This window comes from Plectropomus leopardus, chromosome 2 (genome assembly GCF_026936395.1).
Source record: "Plectropomus leopardus strain MGB_pleo_1.0 chromosome 2, ASM2693639v1, whole genome shotgun sequence".
NCBI classification, from domain to species: domain Eukaryota; kingdom Metazoa; phylum Chordata; class Actinopteri; order Perciformes; family Serranidae; genus Plectropomus; species Plectropomus leopardus.
This window is the reverse complement of record NC_142177.1, coordinates 36638970-36663399: the sequence shown is the minus strand read 5'-3', so window position 1 is coordinate 36663399 and position 24430 is coordinate 36638970. Positions and strand designations below refer to the sequence as shown.

General features: G+C 39.5%; 1 protein-coding gene across 11 annotated transcripts in view; it reads right to left on the bottom strand.

Moving 5' to 3' along the window:
* slmapa (sarcolemma associated protein a) overlaps window positions 1-24430 on the bottom strand; it is an 81144-nt gene that overhangs the window by 11887 nt on the left and 44827 nt on the right. For 6 of the 11 annotated variants that reach the window (XM_088069974.1, XM_088069957.1, XM_088069965.1 and 3 more), the window contains 18 exons: window positions 23632-23668; window positions 20200-20262; window positions 19358-19453; window positions 18007-18078; window positions 17779-17919; window positions 16558-16695; window positions 15940-16108; window positions 15609-15659; window positions 13669-13818; window positions 7688-7747; window positions 7368-7442; window positions 6219-6299; window positions 4844-4903; window positions 4523-4648; window positions 3314-3388; window positions 3025-3125; window positions 2257-2461; window positions 2024-2141 (listed from right to left, as the gene is read on the bottom strand). In XM_088069974.1, the coding sequence (XP_087926100.1) occupies window positions 2024-2141; window positions 2257-2461; window positions 3025-3125; window positions 3314-3388; window positions 4523-4648; window positions 4844-4903; window positions 6219-6299; window positions 7368-7442; window positions 7688-7747; window positions 13669-13818; window positions 15609-15659; window positions 15940-16108; window positions 16558-16695; window positions 17779-17919; window positions 18007-18078; window positions 19358-19453; window positions 20200-20262; window positions 23632-23668 (1818 nt within the window). Of the gene's footprint in view, window positions 1-2023; window positions 2142-2256; window positions 2462-3024; window positions 3126-3313; window positions 3389-4522; window positions 4649-4843; window positions 4904-6218; window positions 6300-7367; window positions 7443-7687; window positions 7748-10795; window positions 10862-13665; window positions 13819-15608; window positions 15660-15939; window positions 16109-16557; window positions 16696-17778; window positions 17920-18006; window positions 18079-19357; window positions 19454-20199; window positions 20263-23631; window positions 23669-24430 lie in introns of all 11 variants that reach the window. The other 5 variants (XM_088070009.1, XM_088069986.1, XM_088069982.1 and 2 more) reach the window with 5 other exon arrangements.

The following is a 24430-nucleotide window of genomic DNA, read 5'->3' as shown; positions in this document are numbered from 1 at the left end:
CAGCTGTCGCCCGCTCGTCCCGTCCAGCCTGAGTCAGCTGGACACCATGTTTCCTCCCGTCCTTCATGTGCTCCCTTTAATGCTGAATCCAAACTCTGAACCTGTCAGGACCTGTGGACATCCTGTCAGCTGTCCTGAGCCAGAATTCATCAGCTCCATCACAGCTGACACTGAGACCTTTATGTCCAGGTTTAAAGTACACCTTTGCACAGTTTGACACGCATTCCTGATATGTTTCGGGTCGATCCTCAGCTTTACATTCAGTTTTAGATTAAAGTGAAATAAAACTCAGTTATTGTCTTTTAAAGGGCTGCACCTTGAAAGTCGGAGGCTCAAATCATCAGTCGGAGACCCTCAGTCGACTGAGATTGCTTTAAATTGGGTAGTTGGTTTTTCTATGCATTGTACTTACAGGAACTTATACAACTGCAACATAAGGTGAAGAAAAAGTGAATCTGCAGCTCACACAGCAACTTAATATGATAAAGTTTCACGATTTTTTTGATATCTTGTGTTAGAAAAAATGTTGTTGAACATTTGCGATGTGTCGTTAGTGTAGTTAGCCTGTTTATTAAGTCAATGCAGCTGTCACATTGAATGTCCCATAGATCTTTTAAAACTTTGTATGGAAAACAAAACGAATTGTCGACTATTTGTATTGAACAACCAACTGGCAAAATTCTGATTCGTGTACAGCCCCTGTCAAAATATTTATTATGGTACGTTTGTTCCTCTTTCCTTTTCAAGCCTGTCAGCTGGAGCTCAGTTTAGATTATGTTTGCTTGGCTGCTTACATCCTTTGGAAATGTAATGTTAATGTTAAATGCATGCCGTGCTTAAAATCAAACAGAAAGGGGTGTTTAAATCATTAAGGAATGCTGCATTTATTTATGGTTGATCTTATGAGCAGCCATGTCCTTTTGATGTTTGGGGCTTCAGAAAATTCTCCCAACCTTTTGACCATAAAGTTAGAATTTAGGGGACATTTGATTTACCATCTCTTGAGGCCTGTGTCAGAGAGGTGTAACCAAATGATGTCATTTTGTACAAACACTCTTGTGTGATGCCACAATGGTTTAATATCTCTTATGGTCTGATCCATAACATCTCTAACACCGTCTCTTACACACTGACGGTGTTTCTGTAGATGAAGCTTTGATGGTCTGTGTTTTTAGCCTGGACATATACGAAGATATTTCTGAAGTGGATCAATATCAGTTTCTGCTTGCAAATATTACTGAGCAAAGACGTAGGTTAGTGACACTGACATTTGGGAGTTTTCACAGACTGAAAACAAACAGGACATTATGTAGAATCTGATCCATTTCAGTTGTAACAGTAAACCTGTTGCAGACCGTGAGTGTGTTTGATAGTGTGACTTTCTTTTCTGTATAATGTGGTTCTTGTTCTGTGATGTGTATGCATTTGTTCATTCAGAGTGATCTGTCCTGGTTTTTGTCTGAATTCCTGTTTGATTAGACAAGGTGTGTATGCTGAATATATGTCTTTTTATTTATAAAGCTGATAAAAGGGGGAATGATTTCATAAGTATTCACTTCCTCCTACTCCTTTTTGGACATGAAACACTTGTTGAGTGAATATGTACTATGGGCATCCTGGTGTTTGTTCTATTTTATTTGGCATGTTCAAAATAAAGATCTAACTCAAGTGTCAAAATATGTAAATAATCCTGTGAAATCCTATATTATAATAAAGTGCGTACTCACATGTTGTAACTGTAAACTGGATGTGACACTATAACTATGTATGGTTTGTGCAACAAATTTGACACATTTCTATTTTACTTTCATTCTCTTGCTTCTTTTATTTCATTTCATTTTATTTTTTATTCATTTAAAAAAAAATATATATATATTTTTTTTGTTCGATGTATGTATTTCTTGCTTTCTTTTATGATGGGAGTGAGGGTGGGATGGGAGTATTTGACCTCTTGTTTAGTAAGTTTAGAAGACATGTTACAAAAACAAAAATACAAAAAAAAGTGTGTAGAGTGTGTCTGTACCTGCTCAGCTCACTCTCCAGGCGGTGCAGTTTGTCTGTAAGAATTTTCCGTTCGCCTCTCAGGCCGTCACAGTCCTGCTGCAAACACGCACACCGCTGCTGCAACGTAACACACTCCGCTGCGAGAGAAGAAGAGGAAATATAGTTAATGTAGTAGTTAAGATCTGTGTGTTTGACGACATGTTTTTAATCTTGATGAGCAGACTGTCGTTGGCGTTTGCACTCTCTGCTCACCCTGCAGCTGGCTGGTGTTGCTCTGCTGCTGTTGCTGCTGTGTGAAGGCCTCCTGCAGCCGGCTGATCTCCCCCTCATACTTGGCGGCCGTTTCCCTCCAGTGCTCCAGCTCAGATCGCACGCTGCCGAGGTCGGCCTGCAGGGTGGCGATCTCACGCTCCCGCTCCGCCGTGGCTGCCTCCATGGCGTGCCGCAGGACGATAATCTGACGGCGGAAACACAATCCATGAATCAGTGAGTGACGTTGTATAATTGGATTTAATAAAACTGACAAACTGCAAATCTGTTTCATACAAGAGGAGGTGTGGTTTCTTCATGTGAAAGGGAGTCAGGAGGAGTCAGAAGGAGTAAAAGAGGAGTAGAAAGGAGTGAGGAAGAATCAGCTAAAAATCAAGAAGAGTCAGAAGGGAGTCAGTAGGAGACAGGGAGAGTAATGCAAGAAAGAAGATGCTGGATGTAATCCGAGAGGAGTCTGGAGGAGTCAGAGGGGAGTAAAAAGGGGCGAGGAGGAATCAGAGGGATAACAAAGAGTCAAACTGGAGTCAGAAGGAAACAGAGGGCAATAAAAGACTGATGAGGAGTCCAAGAGGTGTCAGGAGGAGTAAGAAAACAACAAGGAGGTATAAAGGGAGTCAGAGGGAGGTTGGGAGGAATCAGAGAGCTGTCAGGAAGAACTGGAGTCAAGATAAGGGAGTAACCGGGGTTTTAGGAGGAGCTGTGAGGAGTCAGAGGGTAGTACGCAGGAGAGGTAATGATAAGGAGTTGTACCTCCTCCTGGGCAGAGTAGAGCTCCTCTCTGGTGGTGCAGATGGTGCTCTCCCTCTGCTCCCTCAGTGCCTCCATGTCGGCCTGCAGCTTCCCAAGCTGAGCTAAACACACACACACACACACACACACACACACACACACACACACACACACACACACACACACACACACACACAGAGGAAGTGAGGTGTGGGCGAATATAGATGATGACACATACAGGTTTATAGTATCACTGTTTAGTGTGTGCGTGTGTGCGTGCGTGTGTGTGTGTGTGTGTGTGTGCTCTTACTCTGCAGGTACTGGATCTGTTTAGTCGACTCTTCAGTCTGCTGAGAGTTACTCCTCCTCTCCTCCTCCAGCAGAGCTACAGACAGACACAGAGGTCATGAGGTCATCTCAGTCTGGTATGATGTCATATGATGTAAAATGAGAGCAATTCTTGAATTTAGTTAAATTTGAGTTGTAGATTATTAAGTGAAATGGGAAGAAATGGGAGAATCTCTGGACTGTCCCACCCCACCTTTCTTTTTTTCCCACCTATTTATTTGTTTGTTCTATTTTAATTTAATTTTTTTTCTTGATCGTTATTTATCTATTTTCCCTTTTTACATGATTGAAAGATCTTGATGTTCTTTTGTTTTTGTACATTTACATAAACCACGAAAAAAGGGAATTAAAAAATAAAAGATTAACATGGTGTAGTCTCCAAGCAGCAGTTGGTTTTTAAGTGAATTTTCTTTGAGAAAAAAGCAACATTTTCTTCAGAAAAAAAAACAAAAATATTAATTTAAATAGATTTAAATCATTATTTTGCAAACTGAACTCTTCAGTTTTGTTTGAACTGTATGTTTTCTTGTCACGTATAATGACAGGGAAACAACGTGAAAGTGAAGTGAAACTGAAGTTAATACAATAGAGAGTGTTCAAATTAAACAGTGTATTTATTTTCCCTGTACTTATAAGCAAATTGCATATTTCCGTCTTGTAAATTACTATGAAAAAGAATAAATAGCAAATAAATAGGTGTGTGCATCTAGGAGCCAGGATGTAGTCCCAGCTCAAATAATATCTGTCTGTTAACTGTAGTGGGATTATTTTGTACTCTCAGTCTTTAACAGGGAGTCCAGGATTCATGGAGCTCTTCAGAGTTACTGCAGAATCCTTCTCCGAGAATTTCTTTTGGTTTTTTCTTTTTAATAATTGAAATATATCTGAAAATACCCCATCACATGAATTCAACAGATTTTGCCTTTTGCAACAACTTATCTTAGTAAAAGTGGAGTTTCCTCCTTCACTCCTTCACCTACGCTACCTGAAAACAGGTCGAAACCGCAGACTGCTGCTTATATGGCCTGAAAACGTCTATCTGACCGGTCTAACATGCAAAGCAATTTCATATATATTCAGTGTTTATTCATGTCGTAGGGGTCCCTGCCTCCTCTCTCTTTCAGCTTGGCCTGAAAAATGTTTCAGACTCCTGTTTTATGCTGTTGGTTACCTTGTAGCTCCAGACATCTCTGTTTGCCAGTGTTGGCTAATTCCTGCGCGTCCAGAAGCTCTCTGTGGAGGTGATGGATGACCTGCTCCGTGTCTCCAGGCTCGAGACCGGCCCGATGCAACTCCGCTACACACACAAACCACACACAAAGAGACAAGTTCGGAAAACGCCTTAACACATGTCACGGCCATGTCACACACTAAAAGTTTAGAGACTTTTAAAGGAGCTGGAGCCACAAACACGACTGAGCAGCTCCCCCTTATGGACAGTTCACTGCATCACGGAGAAAACTGAAAAGCAGAGATGAGCCGCCAACGTTACCTTTGAGCAGAGCTACTCTGTTCTGTGGTTCGTTCAGCTCCTGGTCGTCCATGTTGCCGTCTGCAGCACAAACACAGATTTTTATTATGTGTTTTTACTGAAGGCTACATTTAAAAAGAACTTAAAAAGCACAAATTAAACCTGAGCAAACTGGCTTTCAGAAACGTGGGAAGAGTGCAACAAGCAACTTAACAAGAAACGGCCCAAAAATCTGCGAGAAATTAGTTGAAAAAAAAACCAAACAAGACAATTACCTGAAAATAAGAAAAAAAGGGGGAGGAGGACAAACAAAAGATGAGAAAATTACCCCAATAAAGTACTAAAGAATAAATATTTTTGTAACATAATTTTAGGCATAAAATTAACAGAACTGTGAATATAGATTTCTGGACATTTTTCCCTTTTTTTTATCATACCTAATAATCAGTTCATAGTCACCTTTTAGTATTTTTTGCAGTTTGCAGGACATTTCTTGCCAGGTTGCTCATTGTGTATTTTCCTCATGTTTTTGAAATAATTCAAACAAATTTTCTCAGATTTCAGAGGTATAAATGCTAGTAAAAGGCATCTGAATGCAGCACAAGAAAACTGAAGCCGATGCAGGTGTTAAGGGGTTCAAGCTCAAATAAGTAAACGCATACACAAACTAATACACAAAAATGCATTTTAATTTCAGCCAATGTTGCCTAATCCTACAAAGATGACTTGAATACAGTAAATAATCATTAAAAATATTAGATAATATATAAATATATTATTTAGCTCTCAGTAGGTTATTTAAAACTATTACATGATACATGATGAATTCATTACACACTAGATGCTCTACATGTAACAGAGAACAGACTTCAACAGCAGAAAAGCCCGAAAGAAAAACTGACGAGAGGCTAAATATGAGAAAAATACTAAATTAGTTATAAAATCACAAAAATTATACATAACTTTTTGAAGACTAGATCAACATGACATTTCTGGTGCTGACACCTTTCATGAAGTATTTGACCCTTTGGAGCCTGATGAAACTGGTTTGATTTATTAAAATAAACGGGAGACCAAGTCAATAACCAACTTAGAAAGAAATGTCCTACAATTTGCAAGAAATTCATAAAAGGTGACAATAACATAAAATTTAAGGTTGTATAAATGCACAATTACTCAAAAAACAAAGTAATTTTCCAGCACTTTTAGGTTATTTTTGTTTTTCTTTTTGTTTTGCTTATTTTTGTGTGCATTTTTTTTTTGCCTTGTTAAGTTGATCATTGCCTTCTTCAAATGTTTTTTGGGAGAAATCATGCCAGTTTGTCAAGGTTTTTAAAGGATCAAACAGACTTAAAGAAATTCTGATACAACGTGAATCCATGTGCGTTTTACTGACCTGACGTGTCGTCACTGCTGCGGTCTTTGCTGGGACTCAGAGTGTCTGACATGTCGGACTCTTTGGCATCCATCTGATTCCCTGTGGACACACACACACACACACACACACACACACACACACACACACACACACACACACACAGAGGTAAGTCAGGAGGGGACAGAATGGGCGTCGAAAGCTATCACAAGTGATAACAAACCCAGCAAACAAAATGAAGGAAGGAAAATAAAACTAACTTCAAAATAGCAGGGGATAGAAAAAATAAAACAGGTCCTCAGAAACGTGTGTATGTGAACTCAGAATATAGTACGTGAGGCACAGCAGGCTTCAGGAAACAACAAAGCGGCTGCTGAGAGCAGTTTCTGTACCGTTCACCGTCTCTGTGTGTTGGACTGTTTGATGTGTTCGACATGTAGTTGTTAAGGTTAGAGCTTGGAAACGCATCACAGCGTTAAGGTCCCGAAAAGTGCAGAAATATAAAAAAAGTGTGTGTGCAGCCAGAGTAATTGTTTTGTGTGTCAAAGCCTCCACACATGGCTGCCGGTAAGCCTGAGCATTGTATGTGTGCTCAGAGAATCCAAAGCATGAGAGTTTCAGAAAAGCAGAGACAGAGGTCAAAGGTCAGAGGTAGCTATAGTAGGATGTGTCCTTGTCAGCAGGTTTAACCTTTTGTGACTTCACAAAAAAACAAAACAGTATAGTGATCCCTAGCTGATTGGAAACAACAGAAATATTCCAAATATTTTTAAAAAATGCTTAATTATGAGACAAAGACATTTCTGTTAATTGTTGTTACACCGTGATCGCACCATGCACTCTAAACACAGTTCAAACCATATATAATTATAATATTTAAAAAAAAAAAGGGGGGGGATTTATAACAAAAAAAACAGTGGCGTAAAAGATCCGGGTCCAGGCACTAAGGATGGTGTGAAAAGAATAAAAGGCCTTTAATTCATAGGGCTAGAAAGATTAAAAATACAGTGCAATACAATACAGAGTATCGGCTTGGGCCTTGCTACTACACCCCTGTTTTGTGTTAAGAGCTTTCGCAGTACTCCTGCACAGTGGGTATAAACAGCGGGAGTCCTGTTAACCCTTTGTGTCAACAAGTGTAAGTCCAGTGTTTGTGTGTGTGTCCTCTACCTTTGAGTCTGTCAGGGCTGGCCAGGATGTCGTCTTCTGCTGTCTGGTTGTTCTGTAGGTGGGCATCCATCACTTCTAGAAACACACATTTTAAAAAGTTGAGTTAATTTTCAGTTCATACTTCATCAGTAATAATTAAAGCTTTATAAAGTCACCCACTCATTAACCTTTTATTATTTTACATCTGTCTCATAAGATTTAAAAGCTTGTTTTCTTTCTGTTCTGGTGTTAGTTTGCACACAGACTAAACTGCTCCAGGACTCATTGATCATTAAATTATTGATAACAACTCCTGAATTGGAGCTTGGTTGAGCTCTTACCATCAAAGTTGGCCAGTTTGTGGATTGAAGAACTTACAGTCTCCTTCAACTGTTTGACCGCTGCAAGGAGAGAAAAACAAGAGGAAAAAATACCAGGAGAATCAGTGAAGAAAGCCAGTTTAAAATACCTTTAAAAATACACTGAATCTGAATTTTATTCATTATTTTTCCCCAAACTCTGCAAATGTCCAATAGGCCAATTTACCATCCTGTTAATACGACAACCAGTAATCATACAGCCATTTACTCTGACACAGTGAGTTATCAGCTGGATTAGTGGCTGGTTAGTAGATCCGATGTTAAAAGTAAAATCTGACTGAACTAAAGTTTCACTTCAGCTACTGAAGTTTCTCAAGAAGTGAGGCTGTGCTAGTATTTTTTAGAGATTTCACATTAAAGGAATCAGTGTCAAGTCAGCTGAGGTCTGTGATTAAAATACTGAAAGGACAAGTTTCAGGTATCACATGAAGTATTTGTTTGTAGTACAGTTAGGTAGTGTTGTTGCTCTGGACAGCGGCATCAGATTGATATCTAAAACAAGTTAAATAAAGATTAATTCAGGTTACAGATGGAAATAAACACGCCATCATCACTTCAGTGGTATCTCACTTGTATATCTGTGAAATAAAATTAGGATTTATATAAAGGATTTTCCTTTCATGGGCACATTTTTCAAGCAAGAAACAAGAGCAGAGTAACCTGTAAAACTTAAATAAAGTTGTTAAAATGTTTTTAATAAACATATGTAACCTAGCAGCCTGGCATCGCCAAAATAAAACTGAGTACACAGATACATCTGGCTCCAAGGGTAGTAATTTAATTTAATTTAGCTCAGTTAAATCATCGGTAAAAACCACACATAACCGGCTCTGCTGTCATCAGCTGCTTCCACAACAAACATTAAAATCCACAAACTTTGATTCAGTTTGATTCATCTCTATAAAATCCTCCTGATCCGTCTCAAGCCATAAACTCCATTTTTCCTGGTTGCAAAGAGAAGAATTCTGTTTCACTGTTTTCAGTCTGTGAAACTGCCTTCAGTTCGACTTTATCACCACAGAAATAACAGTCATTGAAGAGCACAACACACATCCCAGCCAAAAAACTGGTTTTAATGATATCCATATTTAAATAAAGGTAGACAGAGGACTCCTACAACGTCTACTGTAAGCAGCCCCAACAGCAGCAAAAGAGACTAGAAACACTTTTATGTCACTGGTAGTTTGTAACAAACGTCACTGCAGCCCACAAACGAAAAAAAAGTGATTCAAAATGGGTATGATGTTTTCCTGATATCAGAAATGTGGGCAGTCAAGGAAAGTTTCCACACACTTGATACTTGAACTGCTTCAGGTATGAACACACGGTTAGAGTTTGAATTGTTTATTAGAAGCGCTGCTGAACAAATTGTCTCTGAGGCGACCAGAGGAAAAGAAACAACTAAAAGAGGACGACATCTGAATCACAAGGAGAGAGGCTCCAGGTTAGTGAGCTAATCCAGCTACAGAGGCAGCATGCAGAAACAAAACACGTCAACAACTTCTGAGGAAGACAAAATGAAGAATGCACGACCAACACGTCAGTCGGAGGAACCGTCAGAACCACAACATACCACTAAAACCACCAAAGCCAGTAAAACCCAAAACTACCAGACAAGTTCAATGAGCTCCAGCAAAACAGTTTCAGCCAGCAGTGAGACACCAATGTACACAAAAAGAAAAAGAAAGACGCATCTAGGAAAGTCTTTTCATAAACGATGTCTTGGTCAGTCACGAAGAACCAAAAATTTTCACTTTCCATTGCAAACTGTTGACTGTGTCTGTGAGTCGTTCTGTATAATGGGGACATTATTTCCAGAGAGATGCAGCTCATGATATTTTCAGATGTAATTTTTTTTGATGTTTTGAAATAATTTCATTTACGTTGATTGTGTTAAGCTGGAGGCAGAAAACTCAAAACCTACATGAATAAAATCAAAATTGAATGGATAGAAAATACTGGAGATAGAGGACATTACAATGATGTAATTTGGTGGTATCTTTTAGTCATGTGACATACTAAGCTATCCAACTCAAATAAAAATTCTTGACCCTCCTTCACCTTTAGACTTTCTTTACATCTGCTGAAACAAATTGTTCAGACAAAACTATAAACTTTACTTATTCAGACCAAAAGCTGAAAATGTTATTTTTAAAGCATCATCTGACTGGAATCTCTTTTCCTGCATAACAAGAAAAAAAAAGTTGATCCTCCTCTCGTTTGTGTGTTATATTGAGAATTACTGTTCGAATTTGAACAGATTGTAATGTCTAGGGGAGGTTTTTACTATAAGCCTCTTCGGCTTTCTTAACCTCTCCTGCACAATTCTTGTTTGTTATTATCTGCTTGTTTTTATCAGGTCTTTAGTGCTAATTTATTAAATTTAATTAATTCAATTAAATCTGCCAGGACTGCAACTTCAAAAATAAGATAAACATTAAAAAAAAGGGCAAATATTATTTCAATTGTAACATTGTATGATTTGCATTTATCCTACCATATAAAACCTCATTTAAAGGGAAAAAAAGAAAATAAGCTTAAGTTTTTTGGTATCCAGAAACGTGACATACATGATTTTGAGTTTTAAGCAGTCTTGCATTTTAATAGCAGCAACTAATCCACAACCTGCTCCCTCAAACAAAGTTCCTCTGAGAGGAAACAAGACAAAACTATGGAAGCACATTTCCTCCAGGAAAAGAAATAAATGTGTCCAACAATAAGGTACTGAAACAAAATCATTAAGACATCAACTCAAAATGTAGAATAATTTTTACATTCTAAAAATTCTAACTTGATATATTAAAAAGTCTCTTTGTTGATTCATCTTTTAAAGTAAAATAGTTTGACTTACCATTTTAAAATTCTAATAGAGCATGGTTTTTTTTTGGTCTTTTTTCCTTTTCCTGGCAGAGATGGGCGTCTATGCCTCCGTGTGTGTTTCCGTCTCTATTTGTTTGTGTGTGTGTGTGTGTGTGTGTGTGTGTGTGTGTGTGTGTGTGTGTGTGTGTGTGTGTGTGTGTGTGTGTGTGTGTGTATCAGCATTCAGCAGGAATGGATGTTTGTACTCACGCGGACACTCAATCAACTGTTGGATTCTAGTCGAGTCTCCTCCGCTGTTGTTAACATGACAGTTGTCTGATAGAAACACAGAGCACTGACATTACTAAGATGACTCTCAAGAGTGGAGTTGCTTTATTTATTGTAGATTTCATTAATTCTGCTCATCAATTCTGCAACTGATTTAATCTGATCTAATGAAAACATATCCTGTTTCTGAAGCAGATTGAGGTTGCCAATCCTTTTTTTATTATTATTATTTTCAGTAAAAGATTAAATAAAAGTAGTAGTAAACTCACTTGTTCTCATTATGATCCAATTATTACCTGATTTTAAATGATTATGACATAAAACTACAGAAAAATCATAATGTCTGCATCATGTTTCTTCTTCACTGTATTTCAATGTAATATTTGGACTGCTATATTTAATCAATACACACATTTTGATGCGTGTATAGTTAGCTATGAACTGAAGAACAGAAGGTCAGTTTTGTTTTTCTGGAATCGATGAGCAGAATCAAAAAAACATCTTTCTTGATGAACACTCGGCTCCTCTCAATACCAAACCCTGTATTAGAGAGGACGAGACAGAAAGAGCCGAAGACAGAAATCATGACAGAGACAAGCAGGTAGAGAGCATGACAGAACTATCGAGTTACAGAGATCGAAACTACACGGACAGACAGATGCTCGATAAACAAACGGGCAGAGCAGAAGTCGAAGCCGTACATGGCAGGGCTTTTCAGACAAATAAAGGTTCATCACAGTGTTTCTGGACAGATACCACAACACTGTAACAGCAGACAGGATGTGGACAGGCAGACAGACAGCTAAAGCGTACTCTTCCGTCTCTCAGTAAATTCTCAGTTCAACATACTGTTTATAGCGCCAACAAAATGAGGAATTCACCAGCCCAACAGATTAAACACAACAACTTCATAACATAAATCCAATCATCTAATTTTTCTAAATCAAGAGGAGTTTCTACATCAGAGCCTAAACTGATGACTCCAGTTGTCACCAAACAAAGAGTGAAATCCTCAAAGTGTCTTCTCACAAACAACAACGACAAAAAACAAGTGAGCTCAACATTTCCACAAAAGTGCAGTCACCTAACTTCATCTCTGCAGAAAATGAGCTGGATTTCTGCATCAACCAAAGGCTCAACATCGACTCCACAACATGCCGAGAGACAAAATCTAGAATAAAATCACTTCTGACAAGTGGGATTACATGTATTCCCCATTAGGCTCATTTAAGCAAAACTTTTTTGATTGGCCCGTAAGTAGTAATGACACGCAGCAGTAAGTAAATAATCTAAGCATGTTCCGGTACTGTCATATCGTACGGTCTGATGCACATTCAACTAAAACTAAAAACAGTGTCTTTACGTGAACTGAAAATGAGGCTACAAAAGCATTTCCCTTGACAAAAAGTTAAGGGAATACTTCAACCACAAAATAACTATTTGTGAATCGATCATCTAGTGTTACCCTGAATCTGTGAATTTTCTTGCATTTCTCTACTGAAAAACAGTGAACATATTGATTAGTTGATTGCTTGTGGCGCACATTTATAGACAACAAAACTACACCAAAACATCAGTTAACAAACTCACAACTCCTGCAGAATAATCCAAAAATGTGTATTTTTGCTAAAAAGCCTCAGCTTAAATGTTATTGTTGTTTTTGTTTTGATGTTTTAGAAGCACTGAGCACAAGACTGAATAAGTGAGACTTGGATTATGCTGCACGAGTTGTGCGACAGTGTGTAAACAGATGTTCTGGTGTAGTTTTGCTGTTGTAAACACAGTCCATAATCAATCAAAAATAACTGAAAAATAATAATAATCAAAAGTATATTCCCTGTTTTCCATGGGTGCATGGGAGAAAAAGGCTTCCTCATAAATTAAAGCTTACACGGCATGACTTTTTGATTTACAAATGGTTATTTTGCAGGTGAAGTATTCGTTTAATTGAGCATTTCTGAAAAACTTTACTTTGAAAATGAGGAAAACTAGAAAAAAAGATTGGCATTGAGTGCAGAAATGCTCCAGTTTAATTATTATTATTATTATTATTATTTATAATAATAACAACAACAATAATGTCTGGAATCAGGGCGTTATGGTGGTGCAGTGATTAGCACTGTTGCAGTAACAGGGTTTCAGGTTCGAACCTATCGGCCGGTTTGGGCCCTGACGTGCAGAGTTTGCACGTTCTTCCGTGTTAGCGTGGGTTTTTGACTGGATTTCCCAATTCCTCCTACAGTCCTCAGACATGCAGTTCAGGTTATTTTGTGACTCTAAATTGCCCCTTGCTGTGAATGGTCTCTATGTTTCAGCCATGTGATAGTCGGGCGACCTGTTCAGGGTGCAGTCCGCCTCTCACCCGACGTCAGCTGGGACGGGCTGCAGCGCCTCAGTGACCCTTAACAGGATAATTGGATACAGATATATGAATGTTTGGAATAATCTTACAGTGAGACTGATACCTATTTTTATATTGTTTACATGGAATGTAATGAATGAATAAATGGAATGTTGTTGTAGGTTTTTTTTTTTATGTTTTTAGGGTGTTTTTGTAATATATTCTATGGTGAAATTGAAGGCAAATTTTCACATTTGTGGACAATACAGTTTTCGAAATTACAGGCCCAGGTAAACAAAGTCAAAATCTCATTTTATAGGTTTGATATTGCTATTACACCTATTAATTTAGTGGCTTTTTGCCTGTAATGTTTTCGATGTATTCTTTCCTCGTTGTTTTGCATTACATATAACTGTTTTTATTTTATTTCTCTATTCTGTAAAGTAAAATCTGCTATAGAACAGAGGTCTATATAAATTAAGCGGTCTATTAATATGATAATTAAACTGACTACCATCATAATCTTCATCTTCCCCAAATGCACCATCATCGGTGTCTGTATCCTCCTCATCCTCGTCTTCGTCCTGGCTCTCAGGTGTCTGCAGGCTCTGTTTGTCTTCAACAGGTTTGTCCTCTACGGGTCCGTGGGAGACAATGTCGACATCTGTCATGTGACCAGATCAAATATATATATACACGATGTTTTCGAAACTTAACCAGCGAAACACATGTTCATAATGATGGAAGGTTCCTTCACAATGTGGCTACTGTGGCAAAGTGAGCAGTGAGACAGTCACCTCCAGCATTCATATTCAGTGTTGACATTCAATTACCAAGAAGTCAATCAGTGACCACAAGCTCTTTTTCCCCCAGAAGAAGAAAAACAAAGCAGTGGACAGTTTGGAAACCATGGAAACAACCCAGATTATCCAGAAACCCCAACAATCTCTGGTCAGGCTCGACAGAGTGCCACCGAGACAATGTGCCTTCCCGGAAATAGCCACAGCCGGCCTGTCATTCAAAAATCACGTGTTTGAATCCTCGTACAGGCTGCTGTTCATCCTGGCAGCTTTGAAATAGTGTGGCCACAGCTGACATCGCAGGTCACGTGACACTTAAAAGACTTTTCTCATTCACAGCCATTATAAAAAAATGGCTGTAAGCAATTATGGTTTTTTTTTAAGTGTTTTGAATATTAAACAAGGAATTTTCTTTCATTTTTTATTACAATTTGTGCCATTAAATTGAATAATAACACAATAAATAATCTCAACAAGTTATATCAAAAGAGTATTTTCAATTCAAGAATTATTTTAATCATTGTACACTGCAAGGCCAAGAACTTTTTCTGCATATGCACCCAATGAGCAATTTTTATTGGAATGAATGGGATGCCAATTTTGGAACAAGTTTGACAAGACATCTGTACGCCGTGTGCGTCATTACACAGCAGGAACACTTTAGCTTAACTGGAGCCAGAGGTGCTCATTGAAAACAGTAGAAAGATTAAGATGCATTGCATGCATCTCAATGACAACACCTGTACAGAATGACTGCACTTTGGCAAATTATATAAAGTTTATCCAAATTATCCACTGCACTACTCTAAATCTCTTCCCATTCCCTGTGCCCCTGCACACTGTGCACATGTGAACACTTAACACCAAACAGATTTTATTGGATTCACAAATTCCTGCGCTGCTTTGCAATAAACCTACCATATCTGGTAATGCATTAAACAAATTTACTTTAGCTGTAAATGTTTAATTCATTACTTATTTTTACTGTTTACAATCACCACTCAGGTGCAATATCAGGATATGCTTAACTGCAATATCTATACTTCCATCATCCAATGATGTGAATCAGCCATTCAGTCTGTCTTTTTGATTATATTTTTTATATTTTTCACAAAAATTTCACATACATTTTGTAGCTTGCTATTCGGACTCAAAAACATTTGTTGCTTATTTATGGTGGACTGAAGATCTATCTTACCAACAGTAACAGATCTACTGTAATAATCAGCTAAGCTGAAGTTTCTGAATGTAAATCAGAAAAAAGTGACAGTTGATTCACCCTGAATGATTTAAGACCTTGACAGAAATGTACTGAGGACGAGTGTGGACCGCTCATCAGAAGAATATCTTGACTGAACGTGAATATCACGTCACCTCAAACTACCAGAGGACACCTGAGGGCTAGAGATCAAGCTACCATAAACAAGACCAAAACGGCAGAAGAAGAAGAGCCGGACTTCCACTGTGACAGAGAGACGGATGAACAAAGAAGAGCGAAGACAGCAGCGAGCAGGAAGTTATGTGGACATCATGCAGGAAGTTGTCATGCATCATTAGTGCAGGAGATGAGGAAGTGAAGTGAGCGGCAACAGAGAGACAAATGGCGGCGGAGAGGACGAGTGTCCCAGAGCAGACCAGAGACATGTGCACTCACCCAGGCTGTTGTTTTCTTTAATGCTTTTCTCTTGTAGCTGTTCTAACCGCACTGTAAACAACAACAACAACAACAGCAGAGAGAAGCGTTGACTGACAGGAAGCCCCAGCTGAGCCCCCATGATTGGTCTGACCCGGCCACTGGTTGCTATGGCAACTCTTGTGTTAAAGGTAAAGTGATTGGCTTGCAAGGTGCAGTACGTCAGCGTGTTAAAAGTTAGGGCAGCAGTGTGTGTGTGTGTGTGTGTATGTGTGTGTGTGTGTGTGTGTGTGTGTGTGTGTGTGTGTGTGTGTGTGTGTGTGTGTGTGTGTGTGTGTGTGTGTGTGTGTACCCTGCAGGGCGGCGAGCCTCTCGTTGGTGAAGTCGTTGTCGGCCTGCAGAGCTTCGATGCGAGCCTGGAGAACCTGCTCCTTCTCCTCCATCTCCTCGATCCGCAGCTCCAACTCCCTCTTCTCTGTCGCTCCCCGCTGTGTCAGCTCCTCCTGCCGTCCCTCCGCCGCCTGGAGGAGAAGGAGAGCGAGACATGGAGGGAGGGGAGTAAGGAAGACAAACCAGGATGGGGAATAAGGCAGAGGACAGGGAGGAGAAAGAGGAATAAGAAGCAAGTAAACAGACAAAGATTGAGGGGAGAAGAGACGAAGAGAAAACAGGAGACAAGAGAGGAGAGAACGGAGGGGAAGAAAAGAGAAAGGAGGACAGAATTCAATGTCAGAAGGAGGGAAACAGGAGCAGGACAGACAAAGGGGTAGACAGAGACGGAGAGGGAGAAAATGAAACAATATAAGAGAAGATGCAACACACAGTGTACAAAACACAACCTGCTGCAAACAGTCTGACAGCTTTACTTTATTCACAGTATTAAATCAAATATTATTGCAGAGAATTAGGTGTCACGTCATTTAGAGCAACATCACACACCTAATTTGTATTCCAGTGTCTGTGCAGGTACCTTAATTTTGTCGGTGAGCTCTTTGATCTCGTTGACTGCGGCGTTGTACTTGTTGGCGAGCTCCCTCAGCTCCTCCTGGCCCCTCTCAGACATCTCCTTCAGGTGAGTGCACTCGTCCTCCGTGTTACTGAGCGAGCGCTGCAGGAAAGCAGAAACATTAAAAAGACTAGGTCAAAACCTAGTATACAGCTGGACCGTGTTTGAAACTGTAGAAGGCTTGTAATTTAAAACAAGGACTTTTAAGTTAAGGCAGGAAGCAGCTGGCATGTACGCTGTGAGGGACTTTCATTCCTGCTGACTTCAGTTTACAGCGCTGGCCTTGTTGCAGTTCAGGTCAGAATTAATATAAAGAGGAACATTACACTTAGAGACAGTCACACAGCAGAGGGGAGCTGCTTTTTTTGGAGCAGTACCCACTGATCAGCCCACTTTTGCTCGATTGAACACAACCCTCCTCTCTCCAGCTCTGCTCGGTGATGAACATCCCTGCGTAACAGGTGGAGGCTGCGCAGCCTTCAGCCACGTCTGGAGCCAGGTTCAGCTGATATGGCGTTGATGGGCGGCATTACATTTTTACACTTAACATTCGCTTCAATTTCAATCAGTGCCTTATTTTCACTTTCCCCAAATGACAATGGCAGCACCCATCATGACATTGTAACACATAAATCAATAACATTTCAATATATATTTAAGCCTGTGTTTACAGACACGGCGGTTCCTCAGACAAACCGATAAGGTTATCTTCTCTTTCCTCCGCTCAAAACTGCCATTTCGACAGTGGCTGGCTAGTTATGGTGCATTTACACCAGCAGGTTAGTTTGGTTCAGTTCAGTAGACTTTTTTTTTTACATTGCAACTGTGAAAAGTTGTGGATGGTGCCTTTGGATCCATCCCCATTTTTTGTCACCCTTCTGCTTGGAGTACTTAACCCAAAGATCTGGTACTAAAAGATGGAGCTACAAACACAATACAATAATACAGGACTGTCAGCGTCCACGGCTCTATCAGCGCCTATTTATCTGAAAGAGCAACGGCCAATAAGGACACACCAACACTCATGTCATCAGTCACTCCGACCAATGGTGTAACTTCATCAAACACTCAGTCATGAGCAGACTTTCACCTTTATAGGTTTGACCTCGCCTTTGCAAGCCATTTAAAAATGAGCCTAAAATGATACATTATGATCCTTGTGTGCATGTGTGTGTGGTGTCCTACCTCCACCTCTGACAGCTTCCTGACTACCTCGATCTTCTCCTGAAGGACTCTCCTCAGAGACTCCTTCGCCGTCGTCTCATAGTTGTGTTTGTCCTCCTGAAGAGCCAAGAGCTCCTTCCGGATCCCCTCCTCCGTCTGGGACTGTCAGAAGAGAAGAGGATTTAAAATTTTGATCTATTTATTGCAGAATTTCTATCATGAAATACTCTGAGAGAGCCACACTACTACCTTAGAGTACGCCTGTAGCTGACTGCCCATCACCTCCAGTCTGGAGAGCAGACGGTCTTCATCAATCAGAGCCTGGCGAGGACACACACTCACTTTCGAGAAAGCCTTGGACACGTTTGTTCATATCGTGAGGTAAGAGGGAATGATGGGAAAACCTCTCTTGCAGATTACACAGAATTACATTGTGCATGGTCAATATAATCTTACATGATGGTAATTTGCATATTTGTACCGAACCGTCACAGTACTATTGTCACAGTCCAATGCACACAGCCTCATGCAGAATTCATTATATAGATTTATGTGCGTAACGTGGAACCAAAATTCAAAACTGCTTGTCCCACCTGGAACAACAACAGCAACAGCAACAGCAACAGCAACAGCAACAACGGGGAGAGAGTTGTGTAGACAAGGATGGTGTGTTGGTGTTGCTTCAACGTTGTAAAGTATGTCCACGTCTACATAAACGCTGTCACTTTGTATATTATAATTTTTATTATTGTATTAGGTATTTATTCTGTTTGTTTGTTTGTTTGTTTTAGGAACACATGCTGTATGTTTATTGTCTTCTTTTGCACTGTATGTTGAGCCACGTCTAAGATGACTTTCTGTTAAGACAGACAATTAAGTTTTATGAATCTGAATAAAAACACATAGAACACGCTGGCACTCATGCGACTGCATCACCCAGATGTGACGATCACAGGGACGAAGAAAAGGCAACGTCACAATGTAACAGAAACATTTCAGTCTTGAAGCCTGCCATCACTTTTGCCTTTTGGCAAAGTGTTAGTTCAGTGTTTGTAGAGTGTTTGAATTGTTCCTTGTTTTAATAATAAAAATCAGTTTACCAAAGTTGCCAGTGGGCAAAATGCTGCCTCAGTACCCAACAGGAGGGTTTTGTCTGTCTAACACTTGCATTACCATTTAATCAAAATATATGAAAACAAATGGATCCTTGTGCATTTGTTGCTTACCGCTGTACTGAACTTAAACTGTGACTTCTGTGTACCGTAAATGTGTCACACCTAGAATACAATAATACAACCACAACATGCTGTAGACTTAGGAAATACTATCACTATAATACATCTAAGATTATGTTATCTGTGTAACAACACAGGAAACACCAGCCCCGAAATACCAAAATCTAATTTAAGAGAAATTAGTCATTTAATATGCTCATTCAGTGATTAACACATTGAGTGTCTGACACACACAGCAGCGTTTACACAGGTGCCATGCTGCTATTACCTTACTAAACAGATAAACTGGACAAAACACCTGGAGTTACATCTCAGAGGCTGTGTCATGACATTTGGGCACAAAGTGTGATTTTGGTGTTACCTACCTGCCAGCTGCTCTCTGAGGCCTCCTGAGTGTTGGCCAACAGACGCTGCAGAGTGGCGAGCTTCTGCTCCAACATCTGCTCTCTGTGTAAGGCCTCCTGGCAAACAGAGAGAGACGGGGGAAACAGGAGGTGAGAGAGAGAGGAGGGTTATCAGTGACTCAAACAAGAAAAATAAATAAGACACATGGAAAAAAATATATTATAGCAAAGAGAACAATGTATTAAGTTCTGTTTTAAATGTTCTTCTGTAAATATTTAATTAGAAGAACATTTTAATGTTAAGCCCACTCAATATCCATTTCATGAGCTGGTGCGACATTTATGTGCTGGCTGACTTGATTTAGTGATATTAGTTGCACATCAATGAGCAGCATCTGTAAACTTGCTCATGGGTTAAGGCTGTCAGATCCCTGCTGGGTACTTATAACCGGCTCCTCTTTGTCTTTTTTAATTTCAATAGGTTTCCGGCATATTTTTATGGAAGAAATTTCAAAACTTTCCATGACTTTTAAGTGTAATTTCAGCATACACAATGATGAGTTCAAGGATCTACGGAAAATTGAAGATAAACAAACAAACAAAGAATCTGTCAACACATTAAAGCTAAGCTATGCTCAGTTATGCTATGCACTATATAATTAAGTCAGTTCTCAAAAACAAAAAATGCTTCAGCTCCTGTCGTCCTCATGGAAAATGTTCGCAGCAGTTGAGATTGCATGATTCAATATCTGACATTTAAAACGTGTTTTAACACGAACCAACTTGTCTGTGTAACTCAGATTTCCCGCCTTAATATTTTTAGTGTAATTCCAAAAAATGACCAGTAGGTGTCAATGTGTTACCTGTAGATACTGGGAGAGCTGGAACAGTTCCTGAGAATACATACTGGGAGTGTTGGCTGCAACCTAGACAACACACACACGCGCGCACACACACACACACACACCATGGTCACATATTAACAGTTTTCTGGAGTTCACTCCTTGTGTTTAAACTGAAGGTGGACAAACAGATGAAAACCTACAGAGGTCCAAAGCATGTGCTGTAAACACAGAAAACACACACACACACACACACACACACACACACACACACACACACACACACACACACACACACACACACACACACACAATTACAGGAGCATGGGTGCATCTAAATCTCACACTCACTGTTTATGTATTCTGATCATAACTCAGTAGCGTTGGGAATGAGCCCTAAATCTGCTGCAGTGGAGTCAGAGGCCTTAAAAAAACCCTGCTAAAGGGTCACAGCAGAACCAATGGTTAAGCTGGTGGACCAGTGAGTCAGTCACACATGACCACTCAGCAGTCATGTGTCCCACCTATGTGTCCATCTTGAAGGTGACATTTTACACAAAATGATGTTGATAAAAGCAGGGGCATCATGGCCGATTTCGGTCAAAGCCACTCCGACATGTAGTGTTACATATATTTCCACCCTGAGTCACTGTGACAGCCTGTGTGTGTGTGTGTGTGTGTGTGTGTGTGTGTGTTTCGCAGAAGGCGTGTTTGAGTGTGTGTGTGTGTGCCTTTTGAGACCCGGGAGGTGCTAGGATCCTGCTTCAGGACACTTAATTATATTACAGAAGTGGTTCAAATCTAATCACAGCTTCTCCTGACACACACACACACACACACACACACACACACACACACACACACACACACACACACACACACACACACACACACACACACACACACACACACACACACACACACACACACACACACACACACACACACACACACACACACAATCAGCTCCAGCTTACATTCCTCAGACAGGTTGCACTGAGGCCCTGTTGTTCTCACTGTTGGAGGGAAACACAGAGCAGGGCGAGGCAGCTAACAGAAAGCTAACATGGTTCATACAGCGTATCATACAACACAACATGTGTGTGTGTGTTATGGGACCATTTTAGGGTTTTGCACTGCAGGAGTCATCTGAAACACCATAGTATAGTCTAGCTCTGTGTGCCATGTCCTGTTAGGACTCATGAGTTATGATGACATGACAGATTCACTGCTTCAGTCCGGGGTGGTATGATGAAGTCCTCTTTACACACTGAAAGCCAGAAGCTGTGAGCTGATTGGCTCAACTCACTGTGAAGCCGCACATGTCACATTTAAATAAAAACAACTACAGCCTGACTGATAGGAGGCATCTTGAAGATTTAGGAGTTTAACCCCTTGACACCTAGAGTGACATCACTCTTCTTGTGCTGCTTTTAGATGCCTTTTGCAAGTATTTAACCCTTTGAAACCAAAAAAAATTAGCTTGATGTCTTTCTAAAACATAAAGGGTAAAAGGCAATGAGCAACCTATAAAGAAATGAACCAAAAATTAACAAAACACTGTAAAAGTTCCCTGAAGAATCGAGGGGAAAAGTAAAAAAAAGAAAGAAAGAAGTTACCCCCAAAAAAGTGCTTAAAAAAATAATAATTCTGTTTCATCATTTAGCATATATAATTATAATAATAATAAAAGTATATTTTTTTTATTTTTCCATGGCTGTTTAAAAACTATTTTCCAATCTATTAATTTCATGCAAACTGCAGAACAGTTCTTGTCTTGTTACTCAATTCCCTTTTTCTCGTGTTTTCAAATTAAATCAAACCAATCAGTTCACTTTTGAAGGTTATTTGTGAAGGTGCCTGAACGCAACACAAGAAAAGTGATGTTGATCCAGGTTTCAAAGGGTTACACCTCTCAACCTTGAGCAAACTGGTGCCATTTCTTTCAACAGCTCGGTGAAAATGTTGCACAAATTGCTATAAATTAGTAGATTAAGTTAAATTATTTTAAAAAGTCAGGAAAAAAAGGTAGGGAAAAACTATATTTATGCTTATCATCATATCATTACTACCCTTTTTCAGGTCAATTCTTTGTTGTTGTCTTTTTAATTTTTTTTTTTTTTAGTTTTGTTTTGTTTCCCCAGGTAATTTTCTTGTACTTTTACTAATTTCTTGCTAATTCAGGGTAAATTATTCTTCCGTTTTTTGTTTTTTTTTTTTAAAATTAAGCCAATTTGCTCAGCTTTCAAAGTGATAAAAATCTAATAACAATATCTATAGTAAAAAAAAAAAACTTTTTTCTACGGGTATGTTTGCATGCTGTTTAATGTGCAGCAGCTGGGCAGCAAACACGAGGGACTGTACCCGACTCAGAATTGTGTAAGTCAAATTTAATCAATACAAATGTTTGACTACTCGTTCCTTTTTGTCCATACAGAGTTGTTCGGGGTTCAGCGTGATGTTAAAGGTAACAGCAACGCTCATGTAGTATAGTTAACAAGTCAAATTAGCCCTGTGAGCCAGTGCGTGCTAACTGCAGTTATTCTGCCGGAGAAGCTGGGTCTATGAGTGCATGTGAGAGTTAACACGGGAGTTAGCGTGTGTGTTTCTGAATGGAGATGTTAAATGCAGATTAAATACATTATTATATCATGAATATATGGTATTCATTAACTTTTATTAAGTGAGCAGTCACATTTTCTACCATAATGTGCGTTCATAATGCACGGTGCAGTGTCACACATTTCAGCAGCATTCGAGAAACAATTTAGTGACTGGAAAATGTGATTAACAATTTCAAATGACTTTTATAATCCTTGCAGTAGCTTTCCAGATAATATTTAACCTTATAGATTAAATTGTGTTCAATTTTGACTGTTTTCTGAAAGTTTTCTTACTGTTAGAATAGTAGACTTGTCCAAGTTAAAATTTCCAGCTAAATGTCAAGAAAATAAGTTGTTAGGAACATCCCTAGTAGATGTATACTGGTACATTATTCCACTAATATCATGCAAAAGCAGTAGCAGCCAAAAAAAGAAATCTCTGTAATTATGCTAGGCGAACACAGTGAATTACAGAGCAGATATATAATATAGAAGACAAAAAGCTATTTAATTTCAGTTGTACTTTAAATAGTTTTAAAAACACATAAGACAGAAAGCCCTCAGAGTGATCAGTGGGGGGAAAAACTCCCCCCGATCCACATGAAAGACTTCTGTAGTGCGGCGGCAGAAACTGGCAGCAATTCCTGCATTCCTCTATCAGCTGACTACTCCACTCTGTGTGTGTGTATTTGCGTGTGTGCAAAGACTACTTACATGTGTGAAAACTACCCAACACACACGCGCAAACTGATCCGTTACTGAGGAGCGTGCATACATGTAAATCTGAGACACAGGCAAACAACTTGCACACGGGACAGGACGACGACAACACACACATTTCAGCTCTTACCTTGTCTACAGGTAGTGGTAACGGAGCCTGAATGACACTGAAAGAGAGAGGAGAAAACAGTTAGTCACCATGGAAACACCAAGGAGGGAAGACACATGTAGTAACCACGGCGACAGAGGGAAAAAAATTGGCTGCTGAAGGTCTTGTGACACTCGTGTTCTCACCTCCTCGTTAAATAAAAACTTCTTCTCAGCACATCCAAGTGTCGACTCCACGTTAGTTTGGGGACTTTTTATATAGCTGTTGAATTTTCTTTGGTTTAAAAAGATCATACTCCATTATCGTGCGATTATTTATTGATGTACAAGTTCAACTTGCAGACTTAATATAAGCTTCAATTAGAGCCTGGAGAATAATTAGCAACAGTTAAAACTACAGCCTAAAAAAGACCATGGGGTTCAATCAACGCCTGCAATGCTCACAACCAAACTAAACATTATGAACTGTTTTCCACCGTGTGTATAATTTCAAAAAGGGATGCTGCAGTGAAAGCACAAAAATAACACAGACTAAACAAGCTTCTGGCTTTAGGGGTCAGTCCAGCAGATTAACACTGCAGCGGCTGTTGTGTGTGTTAGATCAGTGTGTGATCGTTGTGTGAAAGTGACTGAACATCAACGTCAGTCAGGCATTAAGCCGGACAGAAAAAGTAATGTACTTAAAGTGCTATTCAAGTTCACTCACACAGAGCAGCCCGAGGCCAGTTTTCATAAATGCAGAATGAGCCTGTTGTCAGTTATAAGAATGACAAGCAAGATTTAAAATGCGACGTGCACATGCAGGGTAGTGCACGAAAACT